The sequence below is a fragment of the Vulpes vulpes genome, chromosome 16 (genome assembly GCF_048418805.1).
Source record: "Vulpes vulpes isolate BD-2025 chromosome 16, VulVul3, whole genome shotgun sequence".
Taxonomy (NCBI): Eukaryota; Metazoa; Chordata; class Mammalia; order Carnivora; family Canidae; genus Vulpes; species Vulpes vulpes.
In genome coordinates, this window is record NC_132795.1 from 92,115,216 (window position 1) to 92,142,014 (window position 26,799).

General features: G+C 38.2%; 1 protein-coding gene across 4 annotated transcripts in view; it reads left to right on the forward strand.

Moving 5' to 3' along the window:
- Positions 1-26,799, forward strand: part of UGP2 (UDP-glucose pyrophosphorylase 2) — a 67,111-nt gene that overhangs the window by 32,149 nt on the left and 8,163 nt on the right. For all 4 annotated transcript variants that reach the window (XM_025992727.2, XM_072743091.1, XM_025992726.2 and 1 more), the window contains 2 exons: positions 24,596-24,781; positions 25,979-26,112. In XM_025992727.2, the coding sequence (XP_025848512.1) occupies positions 24,596-24,781; positions 25,979-26,112 (320 nt within the window). The remainder of the gene's footprint in view (positions 1-24,595; positions 24,782-25,978; positions 26,113-26,799) is intronic.

Below are 26,799 nucleotides of genomic sequence, written 5' to 3' on the forward strand. Positions count from 1 at the left end.
AAATAATTGCTGCAAGTGCTGATGGAGTTTTTGTTCCAAGTTGAAAACGGAAAATAAATAAAAGATAGCTGAGAAGAAACATGGAAATGCCAGAAGTGAACCTATGACTAGACTAAATATGGAGAATGGTGGTGGAAGTATACCATTAAGCAAAGATTTATGTTTATAGATAGGTGTGTTTAAGACAAGTGTCTTCATTTCACATAGTCCTAAAGCCTTCAGTAGACTGGAAAGTTTTCTGTTTTTTTTAAAAAAGGGCATGAAACAAATACCAAGCCAAAAGTTTTTGTTTTTTAATGAATCAAAGCTTTAAGTACTTTTCATTTTTAAAAAATTCATAAAAATCTATATATGCAAAGCTCTGTATAGCTCAAATTTATCATCAGTGTTGGGGTGATTTTATGTTGCATGTTGTGCTGAATCCTATATATTTGTGATCTCATTTAATATTCACAAAAGACCTGGAAGACAGGCCACTATTGTGCTCGTTTTCCGAAAAAGGAAACAGAAGTTCAGACTTAGTAATTTGCCTAAGAGGAAGAACCCTGATGTGAACCAGGTAGTCCAACAACCTGGTTCATTGGTATCTGTTAGTAACAGTAATGGAGCTCTTCAGGAAATATAGAATCTCTAGAGCACAGAATGTCTTTATCTTTAGAATATAGAATGTGGTGTTCTTTATGTGCTTATCAGCAATATAATAGCAATATTAAAATAATAACAATAGAAATACAGCAGTAATGGCAAACATTTATTCATTAATGTGCCAAGCATTGTTCTCAGTTCTTTGCATGATCCTCACAACTCTGGGAGCTTACAGTGTTAACTTTGTTTCACAGTGGAAAACTCTGAGAGTAAGAGGGATTGAGTTGTCCACACAACTTTGCTTAGCTAATAAACGAGTGGCAGAACCAGAATTTAGGTCCAGATCTGTCTGAGCTCAGACCCTTAACCACCACAGTGTTACAGAATAATCATCAGTTGCCATCAGTCAAAGTTATGAAGGTCTTTTAAGCATGGCTTTCCCATCATTTTTCCATTCCTTGAGAAGAACTGTTGAGTAGGCTCCATTACTTCCCTTAGAGCTAAAATACCTTCACTTCTCTTTGAGGTTCTTCCGGCAACACATTGAACAAATACTTACTGAAGAGCTACTGTGTAGTGGGCATTGGTCCAGGGGCTGGGATACAAGTAAACAAGATAAACAAGGGCCTAATACTCATTGCATGTCATTCTAGTGGGAGAGAGAAAACAAAATGCATACATAAATGAGGTAATTTAAAGATTAACTTCCTATTGCTGCTTCCCTGGCCCAGGCTTACTCTTAGCAGTCACATCTCCCTGGCTGAAGTCTTTGTCTGGCTTACCTATAGGCACTACATGAAGCTATTAAAGTCTCCTTTATTCATATCTTTTATTATGCAAATTTATCAAATGTGCTATTTTAACAATGAGAAATGAAAAAATAATCACTTCTTTTAAAGAGCACAGTGCTGCCCTTCTTCTCCTGTACAGTGATATACATTAGGAAGTTAAGAGGATAAATAGAAAGAGGTTGTTTAGCTGGGAGGGAGGCACTTCTGCTTCAGGTTCTGCCCAGCTGGCTTGAGGACTAACTACACAAGCCTTCAGTAGCAAATTAGTTTAGAATTTTTGGTTTAGTAGGGAAGATGTTTACACAAAGGTATGTTTATGGTACAATGGGATAATAGCCGAGGGTAATTCTGAAGGCACTTCACTAACCAGCTTCCACCTAACCAACTAGAGAAATTAACTGATGTTCTCCATTTTCTTTGAATACTTGGGTGTACTCTGTATTGTAAGTTCTTTTCTCACTAGTGAAATAGCTTGTTCACTAAAAGTTAATTTATTTATTCCCGAACCTGTTCATACTAGTTGTAATTATTGTAATGGCATAATGTAATTAAATTTTTTGTAAACTAATGGAATGGGTTTAAGATAGTTATTAATGAAAATTGAGTTGAATGCTTTGGGGAGAAGCAATTGTTAAATTAGGTGTGGGCAAGACAAGTATGAAAGATTAAGAAAATTGCATAAATCTAGGATGATCTTCTGTATGCAGATTGTTTTACAAATGACTATGTCTTTGGTCCACTTAAAGAACTGAAACTGGAAATCAACACATGGTATATTTTTGGTGTGCTTTACATAAGATATACCTCTAGTCAACATATCTATACCGTATCTAAGGAAAAGACCTTTGTGAATGGATGAACAAAAAGTTGATATAGTTTATATATTTAAAACATTTTCATGATTCTATATTTGGACTTATTTATTAAATTAAAATTTTAAACCTCTCCAAAATGTTTTAAATAAATGGGTTTCTGGTATTTGTGCCAAGTGTAGAAGGAAAAGGAGCAGCTGGGAAGTTGGGAAGTTCGGGGTGAAGAGGTGATGTTAGAACTGAGGCTTGAGGGACACCTGGGTGGCTCAGCGGTTGAATGTCTGCCTTTGGCTTAGGGCGTGATCCTGGAGTCTTGGGATTGAGTCCCACATCAGGCTCCCTGCATGGAGCCTGCTTCTCCCTCTGCCTGTGTCTCTTCTCTCTCTCTCTCTCTCTCTCTCTCTCTCTCTCTCTCTCTCTCGCATGAATTAATAAAATCTTTAAAAAAAAAAAAAGGAACTGAGGCTTGAGGTATAAGTGTTTGCCCAAAAAGTCAGGTGGATATTTCAGGTTTAAGAGAATAAAATGTGCAAAGGTCCAAAGGGACAAAAGAGTGGAAGGTGCTCTAAGAACTACAGTTTCTTTAGTACTGCTGGCAAATAAGAATGGAAATGAGTGAGAGATGAAAGTAGACAAGGTAGACTTACCTTGTATACAGATTATGTCAGCAGTTCATTGTCAGGAGGGATCAATTTGGCTGAACGAAGAAGATGATACAGAAGATGGGAGATAACAGGAGATGGGAGGTCCTTAGCCTAATAGCAGGCAGTTGGAATCAGTTTTTAGGAGGCAAGTGAGAGTGAGTTTTTAGGTGGCTGTTCTTTAAGTTCTTGTATCCTAAATTCCATATTACATAGTGAATTCAGACTACTTAAAGTTCTCGGTCATCATTACAGAAATGGCTCTCTTTAATTTTGTTTTTGTTTTTAGCTACTTTTTATTAGGGCTAACTGACCTTCTCTCAGTTTAGTTTCTATACGTTGATATGTATTGAGCAAACTTGTATAGTTTAAAATATCTCATGATCTTGGGCTAGAATATTCTCAATCATATGCTTAGTCAGTAGGTATTTGAGAAGTTACCTTATGCTCCGTATCAATCACTAATATATTCCATTACAAAACCAACTACACAAGTGTACTGAATTTATTCTCTTTCAGTGTATTAACACTTTTTTCTCCCCAGTTTAGCAGTAATGTCAGTGAAGTCAAGAATACAGGCTCATGAGCTTTAAATGCCAGATTCATTATTTGTAGCCACATAACATTGGACAGATTATTTAACTGCATTTAAGCCTTAATTTCCTTCCTCATATGAAGTAGACATAATAAAAGTATGATTTTAGTAAGGATTATTGAGAATGTATGCAAAGCATTTACTATATGCCAGGCCCTCTGATTCCATAAATGTTTATTATTGCTGTATATTCAACAGATATTTATTAAGTAACTTGTTGGTGTCAGGTGCTATCTTGGATACAGTACAAACAACAGAACTGTATTAAGATGATGGACAGAATCCTTTTTAAAAATTCTGTAGCTTTCTTCTTTAACCTTTAGGATTTCAGGAGGTCTGTACTCTGTCAAGCCAGTGAGAATAAACAACGTAATGTCCTCCATAATGAAGATGATTAGCTGCACCATTCTGTTAGATGAGTTTTATTGAAGATCCACATAGTGAAAGCCCTAGGGTGTATGTGGAATTGTATTTAACCAGAAACTCCATCCATGACTTTTTATCTACTAAACTCAAGATACATGTGAGGGGTTGGCCTCATCTCAGAGGACTATCATAGCTATTAAAAGAATCAGGTGCCCATTCTTGTACTATGTGGAACTGTAGGTACCTAAAGGGGTGTGTGTTAACTGTGGGGTATAAAATTTAATGAGCTGGGGAAACTTTACAGAATGTTGCTGGCATTGGATTCTCAAAGCTTAGGTGACAAAGTAGGATGGGTGGCTGATAACCATTTAGGATTTGTTTTTTGATCATGTATCATGAAGCAAGGCTTTTTCAAACACTTTGGAAATCAGATATTTTTTCTTTGTTTTTTGATGGTGGGAAATAATGACTCAAACTCATCACTTTGAAGGAAATATATTAGTAGGAAGAGTTGATAGGAACCTGAGGGTGGGAAGTTTGTACAGTTGTTTCAGTTTGTGTTCTTTTTGGAGATTCTCTTATATTTGTACATGTAGGTTGATAGTAATTTTCTCTAGTATAAAAATCCTGGGGGAATTAAGATGCCAGAGGAATAGGGAACCCTAATTTCATCTGGTCCCTGGAATTCAGCTAGATATCAAATCATTCCGAACTCCCGTGAAATCAACCAGAGATCTGAGAAAAGAATTCCTGCAATTCTACGAATAGAAAAGCAACCATTTTTGCAAGGTAGGAGGTGCAGAGACATGAATCTGAGATGATATATGGGAAGATAAACCACAGGAGGCGGGAGTCTTTTTAAGCCAGGTACTGGAAAGTGTTAGAAGTAGTTGAACACAAAATCAATGTTTAGAAGTCTGCCTGAAAGGTGCTCAGGAAGCAGGGCGGAATCCCAGGTGGGACAGTGTGGTCTCCGGATCCCTGGAGTCACAGAAAGAACAGGGATGCCTGAGTGTGACAGACTTTACCAACCATTGGAGCAGGGAAACTGGCTGAAAACAGTAAATTCTGTTCAGTGTTGCCATAAGCCTTAAGCCACTGCACGGCCACGTGACGGCTCTCTGAGCAGAGGCCCAGCAAGTGACTGAACCGCACGGAGACCCCCAGGAGGAGCTGTGTGGGTGAGTACCTTAGGAGTCTAAAGTTTAAAGACTTGAAATGGGTTCAGGTGCCTCAGATAAAAATGCCCAGTCACAGGCTGGGTGAACACAGAGCTCAGAAGGAAACCAGGGAGACAAGAGCAATTGACTCCTTTTTTGTGAGAGTGCACTGAAGAGTGGGGACACATGTTTTCAGCTCAGGGAGTAGAGATCAGGGCACTGCCATTTTCATCCTCCAAATTGGTGCTGAAAGCCTTCAGGGAACAAAAGACACACAGAGCTATCCAGAGCCCCTTACACTGAACCATAGTGTAAGGGGGCAAAGGCCGTGTAATTCCACTCAGGCTTAGACACCTGAGAATCAGCACAACAGGCCTCTCCCGCAGAAGACCAGCAGGAAAATCTGGCAAATACCAAGTTTACCAATCATAAAGAACTGCAAACTCCAGTTTTGGGGGGAAAACAGTATATAGCATTTGTAGTTTTTTCTTCTTTAATCTTTCAGTTTAAAATATTTTTTCCTTTCCAGCTGTTTTATCAATTATTTTCATAAGTCTTTTAATTTTCATTTTTACATTTATGTTTTTATATATATATATTTTTCAATTTTGGCTTCCTTTCATTGTATTCAACTTTGTGTGTATGTGTGTGTGTGTATATATATATTTAATTTATATATATAAATAAATTTTTCTTGCTTTCCTATTTTGGGATCTAACTTCTTCTAACAAACAGACCAAAATATACCAAGATCTAGTTTATTGTTCTGTTCACCTTCTGTTTGATTTTATTTTCTCTCTTTTTTTTTTTTTTTTTGTGGGAGAGGGAGTTTCTGTTCTCTTCTGATTTGTTTAGTGTATATTTTTCTGGTGGTGTTGCTATTTTTGTATTTTCTCTCTTCTTCATCTAGTCTTTTCTTGACATAATGACAAGACAGAAGAACTCACCCTAAAAGAACAAGCGGCAGTACTTCCAGGGATTTAATCAATATGGATATAAGTTAAGATGTCAGAACTAGAATTCAAAACAGGGATTATAAAGATACTATCTGGGCTTAAAAAAAGCATAGAAGACAGTAGATAATCCCTTACTGGAGAAATAAAATCTAATCAGGTTGAAATAAAAAAGGCAATTACTGAGATGCAATAAAAAATGGAGGCTCTTACTGCTAGGATAAATGAGGCAGAAGAGAGTAGAAGACAAAATGATGGAGATTAAAGCTGAGAAAAAGAAAGAAATACTCCTGGATCATGACAGGAGGAGTCAATTAAATCAATTAATAACAAAATTAAAGAAACACAATGATACAATAATAGTAGGGGACTTTAACACCACACTCACACAATGAACAGATTATCTAAGCAGAAGATCAACATGGAAACAAGGGCTTTGAATGACATACTGGACCAGATGGACCAAAATGTATTCAAAGCATTTCATCCTAAAGCAACAGAATACACATTCTCCTTGAATACACATGTAACATTCTTCAGAATAGATCATATAGAGGGTCACAAATTGGATCTCAACTGGTACCAAAAGATTGAGATTATTCCCTCTATATTTCAGACCATAATGCTTTAAAACTTGAACCTCAGTCACAAGAGAAAATTTAGAAGGAACACAAATACATGGAGGTTAAAAAGCATCCTCTTAAAAAATGAAGTCAACGAGGAAATTAAAGAACAATGAAAAAAATTCATGGAAACAAAGGAAAATGAGAACGCAACTCTTCAAAACCTTTGTGATGCAGCAAAGGTGGTCCTAAGAGGGAAGTATATAGCAATACAAGCCTTTCTCAAGAAACAAGAAAAGTCTCAAATACATGACTTAACCCTTCACCTACAGGAGCTGGAGAAAGAACAGTAAATAAAGCCTAAACCTAGCAGAAGAGGATTAATAAAGATCAGAGCAGGGATCCCTGGGTGGCGCAGCGGTTTAGCGCCTGTCTTTGGCCCAGGGCGCGATCCTGGAGACCCGGGATCGAATCCCACGTCGGGCTCCCGGTGCATGGAGCCTGCTTCTCCCTCTGCCTGTGTCTCTGCCTCTCTCTCTCTCTCTCTCTCTGTAACTATCATAAATAAAAAAAAAAAAAAATTAAAAAAAAAATAAAGATCAGAGCAGAAGTCAATGAAATAGAAACAAGCACAGTAGAACAGATCAATGAACCTGGGAGCTGGTTCTTTGAAAGAATTTATAAGATGGATAAATCCCTCGCCAGTCTTATGAAAAATAAAAGAGAAAGGACTCAAACAAAATCATAAATGAAATCAGAGAGATCACAGTCAACACTGAAGAAATACAATTATAAGAACATATTATGAGCAACTATATGCCAACAAATTAGGCAATCTGGAAGAAATGGGTACATTCCTAGAAACATATAAACCAACAAAACTGAAATAGGAAGAAATGGGAAATTGAACAGACCCATAACCAACAAAGAAATTGAATCAGTCATCAAAAATCTCCCAACAAACAAGAGTCCAGGACCAGATGGCCTTCAAGGGGAATTCTACCAAACATCTAAAGAATTAATACCGCGGGATCCCTGGGTGGCTCAGCGGTTTGGTGCCTGCCTTTGGCCTAGGGCACGATCCTGGGGTCCCAGGATCAAGTCCCACGTTGGGCTCCCGGCGTGGAACCTGCTTCTCCCTCCTCCTGTGTCTCTGCCTCTCTCTCTCTCTCTACCATAAATAAACAAAATCTTAAAAAAAAGAATTAATACCTATTCTTCTGAGGCTGTTTTAGAAAATAGAAATGGAAGGAAAACTTCTAAACTCTGTGAGGTCAGCATTACCTTGATCCAAAACCAGACAAAGACTTCACAAAAAAGAATTACAGACCAATATCCCTGATGAACATGGATGCAAAAATTTTCACCAAGATACTAGCCAATAAGATCCAATAGTACATTAAGGGGATTGGTCACCATCCCCAAGTGGGATTTATCCTTGAGCTGCAAGGGTGGTTCAACATCTGCAAATCTACCAGTGTGATACAACACATTAATAAAAGGGTAAAAACCATATGATCCTCTCAATAAATGCAGAAAATGCATTTGACAAAATACAACATCCTTTTTTGATTAAAAGTCTCCATAGTGTAGGGGTAGAGGGAACATATCTCAATATCATAAAAGCCATGTACAAAAAGCCCACAGCAAATATCATTATCAACTTTCAAAAGCTTTCAGCTTGGGATCCCTGGGTGGCGCGGCGGTTTGGCGCCTGCCTTTGGCCCAGGGCGCGATCCTGGAGACCCAGGATCGAATCCCACATCAGGCTCCCGGTGCATGGAGCCTGCTTCTCCCTCCGCCTGTGTCTCTGCCTCTCTCTCTCTCTCTCTCTGTGACTATCATAAATAAATAAAAAAATAAAAAAATAATAAAAAAAAAGCTTTCAGCTTTCCTGCTAAGGTCAGGAACAGAACAGGGATGTCCACTCTCACCACTGTTGTTTAACATAGTACTAGAAGTCCTAGCCTAGCAATCAGACAACGAAAAGAAATAAAAGGCATCTGAATTGGCAACGAAGTCAAATTCTGACTCTTCATATATGATGTGATGTGGAAAACCCAAAAGACTCCTCCCAAAAATTGCTAGAACACATATAGGAATTCAGCAAAGTGAGAGGATATAAAATCAATGCACAGAAAAAAGTTGCATTTCTAGACATTAACAATTAGAAGAAAGAGAAAATCCATTTATGTTTGCACCCAAAACCATAAGATACTTAAATAAACCTAACCAAAGAAAGGATCTGTACTCTGAAAACTATAGAACAATTATAAAAGAAATTGAGAGAAGATACAGAGAAATGGAAAAACGTCCCATGCCTGTTTGGAGGATTGGAAGAATATTGTTAAAATGTCTGTGCTACCCAGAGCAATGTATACATTCAGCACAATCCTTATCAAATATCATCAATATATTTCACAGAGTTGGAAAAAATAATTCTGACATTTCTATGGAACCAGAAAATACCCAAAATAGCCAAAGGTAAGTTGATATCACATTATGGTGGTGGCGGCATCACAATTCCAACAACAAATGTTGGTGAGAAAGTGAAGAAAGGGGAGCCCTCTTACACTGCTGGTGACAATGCAAGCTGGTGCAGCCACTCTGGAAAACTGTGGAGGTTCCTCAAAAAGTTAAAATTAAAAATAGAGCTTACCCTATGACCCATCAATTGTCACTAGTAGGTATCTACCCAAAGGATACAAACACAGTGATCCAAAGGGGCACCTGCACCCCCGTGTTGATAGCAGCCGTGTCCATAATAACCAAACTATGGAAAGAGCCCAGATGTCCATCTACAGATGAATGAATAAAGATGTGGTGTGTAAAAAAAAAAAAAAAAAAAAAAGATGTGGTGTGTACAAACACACACACAGGAATATTACTCAGCCATCAAAAAATGAAATCTTACCGTTTGCAATGACATGGATGGAACTAGAGGCCTTAAGCTAAATAAGTCAATCAAAGAAAGACATATGACTTCACTCATATGTGGAATTTGAGAAACAGGAGCATAGGGGGAAGGAAGGGAACAATAAAATAAGATGAAATCAGAGAGGGAGACAAACCATAAGAGACTCTTCACCTGCTAGAGGGGAGGTGGGTAGGGTGATGGGCTAAAGGGGTGATGGGCATTAAGGAAGGCTTGTGATGTGATGAGCACTGGGCATTGTTATATGTACTGATGAATCAGTAAACTCTACCTCTGAAACTAATAATACACGATATGTTAATGAATTGAACTTAAATTTAAAAATCCTGTGATGGGGATCCCTGGGTGGCGCAGCGGTTTAGCGCTTGTCTTTGGCCCAGGGCGCGATCCTGGAGACCCGGGATCGAATCCCACGTCGGGCTCCCGGTGCATGGAGCCTGCTTCTCCCTCTGCCTGTGTCTCTGCCTCTCTCTCTCTCTCTCTCTCTCTCTGTGTGACTATCATAAATGAATAAAAATTAAAAAAAAAATCCTGTGATGAATATATTTATACATAAATCTTTGCATCTCTGATTTATTTTGAAGAATAATGAGAATTGGCATTTTTTCAGAGGATATGAATTTTCTAAGGTTTCTTGTTAGATATTTCAAATTGCTTTTCAGAAGAGTATACCAGTTTACCCCCTTCTATTAATTTATTGGCTCAACGGCATTTTTTTGAGTGCCAGTTAAATAGTAGAGGACCATATCGACAAAGCCCTACCCTCATCTCATTTCTAGATTACAATCTAGTGGTGGAGTGGACAATACAGGATGTATAAGGTCATTTCCAATAGTGATGTGTGACATGAAGAAAAATAAAGATGAGACAGGATACAGAGAATAAGCAGTAGAGATGCTATTTTAGATAGGGTAGGTGGAGATGGGAAAGGCCTCTCTGAATATTGAGTAAAGATCTAGACCTATTTTATTGCCAGTTTCACTGCCGTTATTAAAACATTGAAATATTATTGCTGTAAAGAATATTTCCTGGTGAAGATGAAAAATATCTTTAAAGTTTTATTTTTTTTTTATTATTAGGTTGGATTTTTCCATTGGCTATTTGTATTATTGCTTAAAATATTTAATAAGAACTATCCTTTTCCTTATAGTAATTCCTATGATTCTTATCTTTATATAACAAAAAGGCAAGTTTGGGCAACATGAGACTTAGGGTGAAAATAAGTGACTTTTATGATTGTCGCTCCTGGTAATAGTTCTTGCTGAGATTTTTACTAGGGCTAACATTAGTCCCTGAGGTAGCAGATTGTGTTGAAGGATACTGAGCATAAGTTACAGGCTTGATGCTGATGAGAGTAACTGTTTAGAGAACAATGCTGGTGCCAAGATTCCTGACTTGGTCTTTGAAAGGATGTGTTTGCTTATCCCCTCTTAAAATTTTTGCCTTTGGACATGAGGATTCAGCTTATTCCCTCTACAATTGGAAAAATTGTCCTCATGTTTTCCTGTCCACAGTTTTATTTACTTTAGAATAATTAAAAATAATTTTGAAAAACCCCAAAGATGTAGGAACATTACATTATTGGAACATGTCATTACATTATTAATAGCTAGCTTGATTTGATAGTTTTCCTTGTGTTTTTATAATTTATAAGCAGAAGAAGACAAAATAATTTTCTTAGGAAATGTACTTTTCCAGGCTGTTTATTATGTGATTGTTTTATTTGCTTACTTATCACAGAGGGATTGTTTTATAATTACTAATATGGCCTATAAACATTATTTATGCAAAGTCTTAGATTTAGGTTTTCTTTATCAAAATTATATATGATGTATGCTGATCCAGTACTTCTTCCTTGAATTAAAATAATGGGGGTTTGTAATCTGGTTTCTGTTTAGTGGTTAAACCACTTTTGATTTAAACTTAGCATTAAAAAGAAAAAAATTCCAAGAACAGATTTCACTTATTAATGTTAATCTCTATTTGTTCCATTCATTTACTCACTTACTCACAGATATGTGAGTTCCACCAAGAAGCCTGACAGGTGAAGGTGACAAATACAGTGCAGGGGGGCATCACCCGGTATTTTCTTTCCTTGTGGAGTTTACAGTCGTGGAACACTTAGGGAGTGTGAGGAGACAATATGGAGACAGTGTAATAATTGCTATTAACAGAAGCAGGTAGTACTTGAAGTTAGGAGTTGTGTCCGATCCACTCCTGGGGGTATGTGGGCCATAAAAGGCTTCTAAAGGAAGTGATATTTTTGCTCTGTGGTCCTTAGACACCTTGGTGGGGTATATATGTGTGCCCACACACATAACACTCACAAAAAGCACTTAAAAGTTTCTTAATGCTTTTAGTTATGAAATACACATAAAATGTACCATTTATCTTGATTATTTTTTTAATCTTTTTTTATTTTGATCATTTCTAAGTGTATGCATTAGTGGTAGTAAATATATTCATATGGTTGTGCAACCAATCTCCACAACTTTTTCATCCTGAAAAATTGAAATTCTGTACCCATTAAACAGTACCACCCGTTCTCCTCCCCCCCGCCCAACTTGTGCCAACCACCATTTTGTTTTCTGTCTCTATAAATTTAACTACTCTAACCACTTTATATAAGTGGTAAGAGATATTTTTAATCTTAGGTTTTCTTTCTGTTCTTTTGAAAATTGCCTGAGTTCTGCTACCAATGACATGTCCTTGCTTTTGCTTTGCTGGACAAATAGGAGATAAAAAACCTGGGTGATTGTTATACGATAGTGTTCTTGCCAGTGGAAGCACAGAGCCAGTGTAGCGTAAAGGAGATCCTACCTCCACGGCCAACCTGAGAAGGTGTCGGGTAGTATGGAACCATTTTAGGAGAAGCAAAGTTTTAAAAGGCAGAAATATTATCAAAACTTGTATTTTTCTCACCTCAGAAGATTGTTTTAAACTGGGGTTTGGCAGGCCCTTTCTGTAAAAGACTCAATAGTAAATATTTTAGACTTTGTTCGCATGCATTCTCTGTCATGGTTACTCAGCTCAGCAACAGTAGCACGAAAGCAGCCATAGAAATGTAAACTAATGAGAATGGCTGTGTTCCAGTAACAATTTATGAGACAGGTGGCAGACTCGATTGTCCCAAAGACTATAGTTTCTTTTTTTTAAGATTTTATTTATTCATGAGAGACAGAGAGAGAAAGAGAGAGAGGTAGAGACACAGACAGAGAGAGAAGCAGGCTCCATGCAGGGAGCCTGATGTGGGACTCGATCCTGGGTCTCCAGGATCAGGCCCTGGGCTGAAGGCAGCACTAAACTGTTGAGCCACCCGGGCTGCCCCCAAAGACTATAGTTTTTGAACCCTGTCGTAAAGACTCGGGCTTAAACATAACTGGAGAGAGAGACTTTGGGTAAAGCCCGTACCTGGGAGATCATTAAGCTGGTTTGTGATTTGGAGCAGAAAGAGAAATTCAGTACCATATTTTATCAAATTTGTGCCATTGGGTATAAGGTGCACCTTTTGGGTATCGCTAAGAAAGAAAAATAGGGCAACCAATTGGTTTTAAGATCCCATTGAGTATATGCTACATCCTCATCTCAGAAATGTTAATACATGGAGTGGGAGTAGAAAGAGTGTCTGAGTCAACGGTGCATTGATAATTCTAGCCAGCGTTGATGCTCTTACTGTGGGCTATACATTTTGCTTGGCACTTCACATGCATTATCTCATTTATCCTCATAAAAAATCAATGAAGTAGATGAAAAAGGCTTAGAGCAGCTAAATTACTGGCCATAATAAACAGTCGAGTCTAAGATTCAGACCCAAGCAGCCTGGCATTAAAGCCTGTGCTCTCAGCCACTGTGTACTGTACTGCCTCATTCAGTTCTGCAGTAGTCTTTATCAGATGGTACCATTCATGCTGGAATTGTTATAGTTCATTATAATGATTTGAATCAGGTCATGGAGGAAACAGCAGGTCCATCATGTCCTTGCAATTTCAGACATTTCTCAGTTCAGCAAACAACTGGTTTTCATCCATTATGTGTCCTGCTGGTGCCCTGAGAGAATTAGTATGAATTCTTTCTGAAAATGTTTTTAAAATGATAAAATTCTCAAGAAGCCAAGCAAAATTTGTGTCGGAAGAGAAGTCTTGGTGCACAGATAGCATCTGTGATGCCAACCAGCACTTCTAGCGTACTGCTGCCGAGGAGAGTGAGCACCACATACCACTGTAACTCTTCTGCCTCTGTGAGCTTTGTATTGAAAATGCTGTGATCCTGCATGAGTGATGCAGGCTTCACCAAAGAGGACCTTACTGACTTTTGAAGACAAAGGAAATATCATGAGCCACTGAGTTCTCAGATTCTTGGAGAATTTAGGTGTTTCTATTACAAGCCTACATTCAGCTGACAGAGCAAGCTGTGAGAAGTTGCCTTGTAGAGAGCTGAGGTTTTCAGTACTTGTGATCATAAAAAAGAAATGTCAGAATAGAATGGCAATTAAAGATGGATCCATGTAATCTTCTCATACCTTATCACAGTGTCAGCTTCTTATTCAAGCCAAACAGAAGCCTTCTCGTTGAAATTCAGTTTGGAGAGAGTTAAAGTTTATTTTTGCTTTATTTGTGTTAAACTTTCATCGTGAAATACAGCATCTATAAGGATTATTTTTATACTGGGCAAATGAAATTCCACAGGAGTGAGGTAAATTATATACAAAAAGTTTTGTTTTTTAGTGGGCGGGAGGGGGTGGTATTTGCACTTGTCTGAGAATCCATGCCTGATAGCTCATAAGGCCTGAGAATTGCTGGTCTGAACTGAAATGTGGAGGATAAAGGAAAGGCGACTGGTGAAGTGAAGTTGCATGAGGGGGGAAAATGCAGAGGCCTACAAACAAGAGATACGGCATGTTAACTCACTGCTCCATGTTCCTGGAGCACAGCGTGTCAGGGAGAACAGGAGAGGGAAAAGTGCAAGGCACAGAGGTCCACATCATCAAGCATCTCACAAACCATGTCTTCCAGTTAGAATTAGATTCAGCTACATTTAATAGTGAAACTCAGAATAAGAAATCTAGAGAGAGGCAATTCAGAGCTAGTATGGCAGCATGGTGCTCATCAGGAACCTGGGCTTCCCAGTCTTGCCACTCTTGCCATCTTTAGCATATCTCCTCATGGTCCCAGATGGCTGCTTGAATTAACTCTAGTCAGCATGTCTCTGTTCCAAACAGGAGGAAGGAGGAAGAAGGGCACGGCCCCCTGCACTTTCATAGAAACTTCCTGGAAATCTTTCACTTCCACTTAATCACAACTTTGGCACAAATAGTTGCAAGGAAGATTGGGAAATGCGATCTTTTATTGGGGATGGTGGTGTGCCCAGCTGAAAATCAGGCTTCTAAAGTGGAAGGGGAAAAGTGATGTTGGAGTAGGCAGCTAATAATCTCTGCCATGCCATGTCATATTTTGTGAATGCTGTAATTAGGAGAGAAGCATGTTCAAATGTTCTTTTCTAAATGATTGCCACCTGCAAGGTGAAGGAGGATTGGAGATCATAGAGCCCACCACTGCAATGACACAGGTGAGAGGTGAGTGGGATGCTGACTGGAAGCAGGGACAGTTTCAAGAGGCTCACAGGTCTTGGTCGCTGATCGGATGTGAACAGTCCGGTTTAGCAGCTGAGTTTGTCTTGGTGCCATAGAGACAGCAGTGAATGAATGAAGCCATGGGATTGGAGCAGATTGCCTGGGGAAAGGAGATCCACCTAGAATGGGTTTGAAAAAGGCAGAAAGAGGAGGAAAATAGAATGTAGTGTTTCAGGAGTCAAGAAGAGAGCATTTCAAGGTAGAAGGGGTGGGCAGTTACATCAGATGCCACTTAGTGCACAAAAGAATTGATGTCACTGATCGGATTTCACAATTAAGGGGATGTGGATGACCTTGTTAAGAGCAGTTCACTGAACCATGGAGAAGACCAGATTGCAGTGGGTGAGTGAGTACAGGTAAGGAAACAGAGGTGAGTGCAGCACCTTTTCCAGGAAGTCCTGCCTCTAAGAAGAGGGAGAAGAAAGGGATGTGGGTGTAGAAAAGTATGAGCGAGTAAATGCACTGCTGTTTTCTTTCTTGGTTTTTAGATGGCAGGTGTTGAATATGTTTATGTTAATGGAAAGGAATAGAGAGGGAGAAGCTGCCAGAGACCGGCTGATGGTCAACATAGATTCTTGAGATGGGCCCTGGCAGAGAGCTTGCCTTAGGGTGGAGGACAGCCTCCTGTAATCAGAAGCGAGGAGGGAAGAAGCAAAGATGGGGGTGCAGGTTCTGAGCATCTGGTGGCAGGAAGTTGAGGTTGTTCCCATCTATGCTGGGTTTTATTCGCCCTATGAAATAGGGTTTAAACTCCTCTTGGTGGCTGAGAGGCTGTTGGTGAGTTTGCTGGTGGACCATGTGATAATGTACACAATGTGTCCGTTTTTCCTTAGTGAAAAAAAAAAAACCCTGTGGTTTAGCTATGTCATTAATGTGTGGGAGCTTTCAGATGACCCGGATCTTAGTTATTATCTTTAGAAATGTGAAACGAAGAGACAATATGTCAAAGTGCCTTAGCACTGAACTTGGCACACAGACACCATGCAGGAAGGGTTTGTGAATAAGCTTATGTTCTTAGACTATTTCCTGTACATATGGAGCATCATTCCAAACTTGCTTTACTATTTACATGGTTCATTTTCTTTCAGGCAAATTTACTTTTGTTGAAAAAAAAAAGATCTTTCAGAGTGCAATAATCATACCCTTGTGAACCATAACAGGGCAGGTACTGTTAGCTTGTTTTGGATATTTGGCACTGCCTCCAGGAATAGCACAAATATGCTACCAAGAACTGGGTTATACTATTGGTAATGGGAACAGTGTGTCCATGACTGTGTGATGAATTCAGCTTTTCTTCTAACTGGAAACTAAGTTGTGAACAGACTTGGCAAGCATCAGATCATGGTAGACTGTTTTTAAAAGATCTTTAAAAAATATTTCAGTTTCTGCAGAAAACTAGATTGACATCCTATAGGGAAGAATTTCGTTTAAGTCACGCTCTTCAGTACATTGCCAACTACTTTCTTTTGTTCACTGCCCAGAGGAGATTAGGTATTTGACCAATTCTTTTCTCCCAGGAGGAGGGAGCATGAGTGGCCCAGCCTTCTGTGTGTGTCTTTCAGGGAGCCTTATGGGGTTTGCTCCACCTCACCTGTGGTGGTTGCCCTACTGTGTATTTAGTTGCAGTAGAGGTCTTCTTGCAACTCTGAACTCTCTTCATGTCTGGGAGAAAGAGAAATGAGAGGAGCAGGATTGAGAGCATAAAAATCGCTCTCTTGATTGATTGAAGTGCTCAAGTCAGAGTAACATCGAGGCCGTGTCTGGCAGTGCGTGGTACTCTCTGTTGTCTCCAAACACCATCCATCTTTGCATGAGTAGATGTCTTTGTGCATTCTCCTGGGGCAGCCAAGAAGAGGAAAGTGAGGGGCTGGTCTAAAAATGTCTCTGTGACTTAGGTGTATCCGATGTAACTTCAGCTGTTGCCAAGCAACTTTCTAACACAGATCCCCTTGGTTTGTGGAACTAAACAGAGCTCTGTGGGATTGCTTGCTGAGGTCCCTGGTGAGGGTGTGGACAGCACCACCAACAGAAAGAACTTGTGTTGGCATAAAGGTGATTTATGTGATGGAGAGCTCTGCTTACTGCCTAGTTTAACCTGTAATAAACTTTAGATAGTGTCCTGGCTTCTTGGAATCTAATGGTTGTACCTTTGCACATGTGTGTGTGTGTGTGTTTCTGTGAGGGTGGGGTGGATATAAATCACGAAACATAAGTGAAAGAAGTCCGATGAAGGTTTCCAGCAGTAACACTTAAGCTAACCATTCTGGACATCTCTTCCCTCGTCACAACTGTTACTTCAGACCTTGTGACTCTTCTTCCCTTTCCCTTCATAGTTCTGCTCCATCCTCTTAACAGTCAAGTTCCTCCGTGAAGCCTGTTTTTAATTAGCTGCTTTAAAGATGAGATAGAGCAAGATGAGGGGTGTTACTGAAAGCACCTCACGAAGAACCATGGTTCCTTGACATTTATAGAGGTACCGTGACTCCTTGCCCACTCATCGTGGGGTGGAGGGTTCTAAATGTGGCACTTCACAGAGAATTCTGGCCACTTAACTGGATGGTAAACAAGTCTTTCTGCTTGTGAGTTGCCTGGGCTTGTGCCCAAAAGTCTTTATTAACTCGATTTTGGAACTCGATGTAATGTAGGAATCAGCTCATTTTATTTCATACCAAATCTTTGAAAAGTAATTCAGAATTACATTTAAAATTTAAACTCAAGTTCTTAAGATACCAAACTTGGGGAGATTTGAATTAAAAGTATAGTTGATACATCTTTTCTGAAAATAAAATGGCTTAGTATTAAAATCACTGTGAGGCCTGACACTTTTATCACTATCCTAGAGAGGTTTTGGGATACAAGAAAAAATGTATTTAGCCTCAAAATATTCAGTCATTACAGAATTATCTTCTTAAACTATTCTAATAAAATGCATGTTTTTAAGTTTTTTGTGAACAAAATGAACTTTTTCTGTAAATACTTTTCATGAACTTCACATTCTTTATGGTGTGTGGATGAAAGACGATTTATCTTGAATATATATGATTTTCGAGGTTTTTTTTCTCCTGGTGAAACTTTAGGCATAAGATGACATTTGGTTTTTAATTCATCTTCACAGAAAGTAGAAAATTCCTGTTAGTGTTTTTTCTTAAAGACTCATGATTGAAAGGGAAATAAATAGCTAAAAATTAAACATGGGTCCTAAAACTCACTGTAATGCTATGCCTATTAGTATACCATGCATTTCTTTAAAGGTTAGAATTAAGTTATAATTCAGTTTACATTATTCACTTGATATTGCTGTGTAAATCTGTATAAACGTGTTGATTCAAAAAGGAAATTCTGTTCTTCCTAAAGATATCCTACATATTTAATTTTTATATTTACTGTCAGTTACCCAATTTAAATTTAACTGAATATTTGTAGACATTGTTGTACACAAAACAAACAGCTTATAAAATGTAGCATTTTTTACTCTTATAGTAATCATTTATATTAGACTGGAACAACATTCACATTACATGAAATTTGAGGTTAACCCCAAGTTACATCTAGAATGTTTACCTCAAGTTGAAACGGATTATCCAAATATTGACATTAATCCTAATGGCATGCCTTGTTTGAATTGCTGATGTTGCTAAGATGATAAGATATGGGAAGGGTTGGCATTCAGCCTTCGAGAGGGTTAAGCTAAAGCTGAATACAGATTATTCGGTCAAATTCTGAGACTGAAGTTGAACATCATTGTATCTTAGTAAAAAGCTCTCAACTATGCGTTGTTGTATAAATGGGATGTTGATTACTGAAGACCAGGAAAACTAGGGTTTAGCTTATCTTTTTATGTGTTTAGTCGAATGTCTTGTGATGTCAGTGTTAATAAAGTGGAAAAAAGATTACACTGAACAAAAAAATCCTGGCAGAGTTATATTAAAGTGAAAAACGTAATTCTCATTCCTTGGTTGATTTTTTTTTTTTATAGACCATCCAGAACTGCACATGCCGCAAGCCAATGTGTGTTGATTTACAGTAATATTAAACAAAATGAAAAGTTTAGCTCCTTAGTTTGCATTAGCCACATTTCGAGTACTCAGCAGCCACATGTGGCCAGCACAAATAAGACATTTCCATAATTGCAGAAAGTTCTGTTGGACAGCACTAGGTCTAGTGAGTGACTGAAAAAAATGCCATCCTCTTGATGTTTTGACTACATAATAATGAAGGAATCTTTTTATATTTCCGTAGGTTTTCCCTTGAAATGATAAGGCTAAGATAGGCTGCTTATCCCTTAGAAAAACTAGGAAATTTAGAACACAGGTGTTGAATTATGTCTGAAACCCAAGTTCTGCTGTTCTGCATTGTTTTCACATGTATCTGAAGAGCAGCATTTTCTTAAATTTATACTTTTAGACCTGTGGTTTTGCTTGTAGTAGTCTTTTCATCCTTTAGCTTTTTTAATTCAAAGTTAGGATGTACTGTTTGATAAATTTAAGTAAAAAGAATCCGTTTTCTGATTACTGAACTGAGACTTCAGAACTTGTATCCTATTCCACTTTTAATATCTGCAGATGGAACACATAACTTTTATAAGACTCAATTTGTCATAGATTTGTCAACCTGTATTCCGGTCCTTCATACCAGGTCCCCTCTTCCCAGATATGTTGCATACACACAAATAAACTTTAAATATGGACCTTTTCTTGGAAAAGCTGCATTAATTTGGAATATTCTCAAACATATAAATTGCATTTTAAAAGGCATACTGAAAAAAAAAGGCATACTGAATGATTCTTAAGGCCATTATGCAAAGTGAAATAAGTCATTCACAAACAGACACTGTATAATTCCACTTGTATGAGGTCCCTAGAGAGTAGTCAGACTCAGAGGCAGAAGATTAGAAGCATGGTTGCTGGGAGCTGGGTGGAGGGGGGAATTGGGGACATGTTTTTTAAAGAATATAGTTCCAGTGTTGCAAAATGAAAATAATTCTGGAGATTGGCTGCCCAACAACATGAATACACATAATATTTGAACTGTAGACTTAAAAATGGTTAGGATACCAAATTTTATGCTACTACAATTAAAAAAAAAAATAGTGTCTGTCACAAAGCCAGTTCTCCCAACTTGGTGGTTTTGAGAATGTCTTGTCTATTCTTTGCCCTTTGCATTTTTCATACACACTTTAAGTTGACTTGTCAGCTTCCACATAGAAAACTGTTAAGATTTTGATTAGGATTGCATTGATCAGTTTGGGAAGAAATAACATCTTTACATTAGTAAGCCATCTAGTTTATAAACATGATAAATACATCCCTAAATTTATTTGTCTTTCTTTTTTTTGTGTGTGTGTGTGTTTTATTTGTCTTTCAATTTTTCTCAGAAACATTTTATAAAGTATTCAGTGTAGAATGCTTGCATATCTTTTTTTAGATTTGTTCCTAGAAATTTGTTATTTTTGACAGTGTAGTAAAAGGTAACTTTTTAAACAATTGTTTCTAATTCTTTATATTTGTAGAAATGGCTCATCTTTTTAAACCATCTTTAAACGTTTCTAAGCATACAATTCGTTCGTGTTAAGTACATTCACAGAACTCTTTGGTCTTACACAATGAAAACTGTTCCCATTAAACAATTCACCATGCCTCCCTGCCCCAATCCTTGGTAATTACCCTTCTACTCTCTATCCGTAGGGTCTGACTGTTCTAGGTACCAATTATAAGTTGAATCATACAAGTATTTGCATTTTTTTTAAGACTGATTTATTTTGGGATCCCTGGGTGGCGCAACGATTTGGCGCCTGCCTTTGGCCCAGGGCGCGATCCTGGAGACCTGGGATTGAATCCCACATCGGGCTCCCGGTGCATGGAGCCTGCTTCTCCCTCTGCCTGTGTCTCTGCCTCTCTCTCTTTCTCTCTCTGTGACTATCATAAATAAAAATAAATAAATTAATTAATTAAATAAAATAAAAAGACTTATTTTACTGTAACAATATTCTCAAGGTTCGTTCATGTTGTAGTATATGTCAGAATTTCTTCCCCTTTTTAAGGCTGAATAATTTTCTATTGTATGTATATGCCACATTTTGTTTTATCTGTTCATCTGTTGATGGATGTTTGAGTTACTTCACTTTTTGGCTATTTTGAATAAATGCTGCTATGAAGGTGAGTAAACAAATATCTCTTTGAGAACTTGCTTTCAGTTCTTTGAGGTATGTATCCAGAGGTGAACTTGGTAGATCTTGTGGTATTCTATTTAAAACTTTTCTAGGAATCGCCATACTTTATTATTTTTACTTTTATTTTTTATTTTTTAAATATTTTATTTATGTATAAATATTAATAATATGTATAATATATATGTATACATATGTATATGTATATATGTATATATGTATAATATATATGTATAATATATATAATATAATATAAATATGTATAAATATTAAATATTTTATTTATGTATATATTATGTATATCAGCCACCCAAGGGTCCCCTATACTTTCTTTAATTGCACATCATTTTACATTCCCACCAGCAGAGCCTAGGGATTCTAAAAGTAGTTGTTAGGTTTTTAAAATAGGTTTTAAAAAATAAAAAAATTTATTTAAAAAAATAAAATAGGTTGTTAGGTTTTAAAATATTGACCATGTATCTTCAGTGTTGCTATGCTCACATTATTCTAATAATGTGTAGGGTCTTTGGACTTTCCATATATAAAACCATCTGTGAATAATGACAGTTTTGTTTCTTTTAATGGTATATAAATTGAATACTAGATGGCAGTGAAAAGTGAATGTATTATAGCTTCATGCACTAATGTGAATTATTCTTAGGTAAAACATTGAATTAAAGAAGCCAAAGTTTAGAGACAAAATTAAGTAAAATATTATCATTATGGGTACATACATAGGGGGTAAAACTAGACAGTAAGAGTCAAGGTGGTGGTTACCACTAGGGGTGGAAGAGGAATGTAGCCAGGGATCGACTCAAGGAGGTTTCTAAGTTACAGCAGTATTCTTTTATTTAGGTTATTCTTTCAACTGTATATATTTTATAAACTTATATGTGTGATGTTTCATAATGAAAATCTTTAAGGTGAAATTGGAAAATGTAGGCCTGTCTCACCATATGTAGAAGAAAAATTCTGTATTGTTTTTTTAAAAGTATATTAAAGGAAGCATTAAATACGTAAAAATATTTCTAAATTAATAATTTTACCTACAATGAATGCATGAACCTCAGGAGTTTCAGTTAAATTGATTTCCACACCTTGAGCCATCTGTAAATATCAGATTCTTTTTTGGAAGTCAAAAGTAACTGCTAAATAGAAATTCTTGGCTTTTAAAAGATAATTGGAAAATAATTGGCTTGGTTCCATTTGCTAACACTTTTGAGTAAATGTAATGTGCCCGAGAAATTCTCCCAATCTAATAATAGGCTGTTTGAAGACATTATATCACAGTGGCATTCCTTTTAGTGACTGGTTGATTTCAACAGCTCTGCTGATGAAAGGATTATAAGCTGCCATGTTATATTAGGGTGACAAGCTCCAGCTCTATTATCTCCTCTTACTTTTCTAGTAGTATAACATTTAAATTGGGACTTTTTCTCCCAAACAATATTACCAGTTTCTTTGACATGCTGAAGAAACGATGTTCATGGCAATGGAGTCAAAACATCCTTCAAGGAATGCCAGCTGGGCCACGGGCACTTTGTGTGCTGGGTATCCAAGTTGTTGTCATCCATGAATTGTCCTCACCTGGACCAAGTGCTGCCAAGGAAGCAACTAGTATAATCTTTGTTCTTTCCTGCCCCCCCCCCCTTTTTTCCCTTGGTGGTTAGCATCCCAGTATTTACGCAGCAGGCAGTGATGGCCATGGTGCCCACAAGTCTGTCACCAGCCCTTTCAAGCTTGAAGGACTCCTGAAGACTGCTTAGTGGCACTTACCAGGAAGATTGGCAATCCTACCATATTAGGAAAGAATTCAGAGTGAGTGATAACTAGGGGTGGTAGTCAATGGAGAGTCTTAGAGAAGAGTGTTTCTTATTTCTCAGCATTTATACAAAGCAGAAAGTGCATTCATTTGCAGTTAGCAATTAACAGAGTGTCTTGCAGGGTAGAGGAAATGAGTCCCAGACTAGTTTGTGTGGAAAGAACTGCTTAGAGCAAAAACTGTGTGGGCAGCAGTAGACCTACATACGACACGTATGTGTGTTTGACCAATTATAAAGGGATTTTTGCCTCCACAATCTAATCGTTGGATTGTGAGCCCATCAACTCCTTTCCTAATTACAGACTTCATCCACCACCCATCCACACAGCCCCTACAGGTAGAAAAAAAAAAAAAACCTCATAGTGAGTATTGACTATATGGATGTATTTCTTCAATCCCCTCAGTTGCTGTCTGTCGTACATTGTGATGAAGGGTACATTTGATGATGTCTTGCATTAAAGAAGGATAATACGGGATCCCTGGGTGGCGCAGCGGTTTGGCGCCTGCCTTTGGCCCGGGGCGCGATCCTGGAGACCCGGGATCGAATCCCACGTCGGGCTCCCAGTGCATGGAGCCTGCTTCTCCCTCTGCCTGTGTCTCTGCTTCTCTCTCTCTCACTGTGTGCCTATCATAAATAAATAAAATTAAAAAAAAAAAAAGAAGGATAATGCAAAAAAGAGTCCCATAGAAGGTTAGAGGATATACTGTGATCTTTTCAAAAGCTTTCATTCTTGCTATAAGATCTTTAGACTTGCTTGTGCTTCTGCTCTGAACAAAAGAATTTGGGCTACCACTATGTGGCTGTTCCTGTTCTAGGAGGAAGAAGTTGCAGAGTAATGCTCTGTGCTCCCAGAAATAGACAAGGGTGCAGGGAAGAGGGGGTTCTCTCCAACCCAGGTCTTGCCTTTCCTACCCCAGCAGGGTATTTAGTAGAGTATTGAGAACACAATTTTCCAGTATGATCTTCCATTCAGTGATGCCTGACAGATTCATAAGGAATTATATCCTTGTTACATACCTAGAAGTATGACCACAACCCCATGCTTCCTTCTTCCCCTGAAGGGCAGACTTACTGGTGAATGGAAGAGAAAGCAAAGAACATTTTGATTTTGGGTTTTGCCTCCTTTGGGAGAAGGAATAACTTATGATCATATATGTACTTCACCAGAACTGAAGTAGATCCGTACTACACCAGAAATATTTACAGATTTGATGAGTTTTGTAATACCCCATTTACTATATTGGTGCAACTTGGGAATTCTAAGTTTTTAAAGGTAGTCCAAGTAACTCGTCACCAGCTAGACGAGTGTTTGTAGACTGTAATTTTTCCCTTCTGGACTCCATTGTAATGGAAGTGAACCACTAAACTACTTTGTGCTAGAGAAGTTGCCAGTAAGTAAGTACTTGATTTTGTATCGGAAGGACTTGTGACACTAAAGGAAATGCAGTTAAAACTTCCCGTGGAGAAAAGCAAAGCTCTTTAAGGACACACGAAAATAATTGAGATTGATTGGATTTTAATTCTCTCATAAAGCTATTTGAATTGTGTAACTTTTTTTTTTTTTTTTAAATTTCAGATTCAACCCTATGAAAAGATAAAGGCCAGGGGCTTACCTGATAATATATCTTCTGTGCTGAACAAGCTGGTGGTGGTGAAACTCAACGGTGGTTTGGGAACCAGCATGGGCTGCAAAGGCCCCAAAAGTCTGATCGGTGTGAGGAATGAGAATACCTTTTTGGATCTGACCGTTCAGCAAATTGAAGTGAGTGACATTCAGCCTTTTCCATGAACCACTAAAATCAGTTTTAGGTCATTAGAAATATTACCGTATAAAATAACAGATGTGGATTTGAGCTAGTCAAGAAGCTTGCTATCCTTAGTTTCCTTATTAGTATATAAAAAGGTTTGGTGTTCCCAAGGGCAGATCTTTAAGGTGAGTACACCTTTAAATAGCATTTGTGGTTGTTGAAATCTCTGGATCTTTTTGGATTCTCCTTTGATCTCCCTCTCCTCTCCTGCCTTTCTTTCTAGTGGCGCAGCCTTCATCATAGCTGGGGTGATCTGGCTTTATTAACCCCTTCTGGGAGGGGGGCGGAGAATTTCCGTATCTGGTTGGCGGCCACGGATGCTAAGAACCATCCTTGGTTGCTCTCTTAGGGATAGTCATTAGTTGTGGACCACAAGTTCGCCAGGGCCAGTCTTGTTCATCTCTTTATTTCTAGTGTCCAGTACGGTGCTGGCTAACCACACCAGTAACACTAGCAGCAGCAGCAGCGACTGACATTTATCTAGCATGTACTGCACACTGAGTATTATTCTGAGCTTTTTTCATGAACTGAGTCCTTTGTTCCTTTCAACAACTCTGTAAGATAAGTACTCTTTTACTGTCATCCCCATTTTACAGGCGAGGAAATCAAGGCACAGAGAGAGGTTGATTTACTTGCCCAAGATTCCCTGTGTAAACACAGGATTGTCTGACTTCTGAGAACCTGTTTTCTTCACAGTTCTTGGCATTAATCCTGAGACTAGGAAACCAGGTCTTTGTAACATCTGTACTTTCATCCCCACTGTGCTCTGGACACAGGGTAAATGCTTAGCATCTGCCTGTCCAGGAAGGCCACAAGGCCCTGGCGGGCGCTCCAGAGTCAGACTGTGTGTGGAGGCCGGGGGGGCTGGTGGGTAGGGGGGTTCTTGGCTCTGCTGTTGACCTGCCGCCGCTCTGGGCCTTAGTTTAGCCATCCGTATATGCAGACAATAGTTTCTGTCTCATAGGGTTGTGATTTAATGACTAAGTACATGGTAAACTGCTTAGCAAAGTGTCTGGCTTATGCTAAATATTTATATTTGGCTACATGTAGGTGATGGTTTTGGATACTTTGTGATGAACTATTACCAGTTTTATAATTTTAAGTGAAAGAAAAGTAGGTCTGGGTAATCTGATTGTTATTTTCCTCCCTAGCATTTGAACAAAACCTACAATACAGATGTTCCTCTTGTTCTAATGAACTCTTTTAACACGGATGAAGATACAAAAAAAATACTACAGAAGTACAATCATTGTCGTGTGAAAATCTACACTTTTAATCAAAGCAGGTACAATAAGTTAAAAAAAAAAAAAAAGTCTGGAGGGTGTTCCTCCTGGGAAACAAAGACTTCTTTGTCTTGTTTTAAACAGAGTAGCCTCAAGATGTGCATGTACCAAAACCTCAGGTTTGCAAATGTTCAGTGTTTTTCAAGGCTGCACACTTGTTCATAGATGGGTGATTGTTATAATCACTCTGTGATTCTGTAACTTCCAGCTCCTAAGGGAGAGTCTGCTTGTTCCACGTCCAGAATACTTAAGGATGGCCTAGGTCTCTGCTCTTTGGGGGCATATTTGGGCTCCACGTGGGTCTGAAAATTTTTATATGTTCTACAGTATTGATAACCTTCTTTCATATGGGAAGAAGTTTATTCAACATCCTGAATAGGCTTGGGGGAAATTTAATAAATCCTGGAAAAAAATCTTCTTCTTTGAGGAAAGAAAAGTAAGTACAGGCATACTTTGTTTGATTGCACTTTAGTTGCACCTTTTAGATACTGCATTTTTTTTTTTACAAGTTGAAGATTTGTGGCAACCCTGCAGTGAGCAAGTAAGTCTACTGGTATTGGTGCCACTTTTCCAATAGCATTTGCTCACTTTGTGTCTGTGTCACACATTTTGGTATTCTCACAATATTTCAAACTTGTCCTTTATTATTGTATTTGTTATGGGGATCTGTGATCAGTCATTATGCTTTG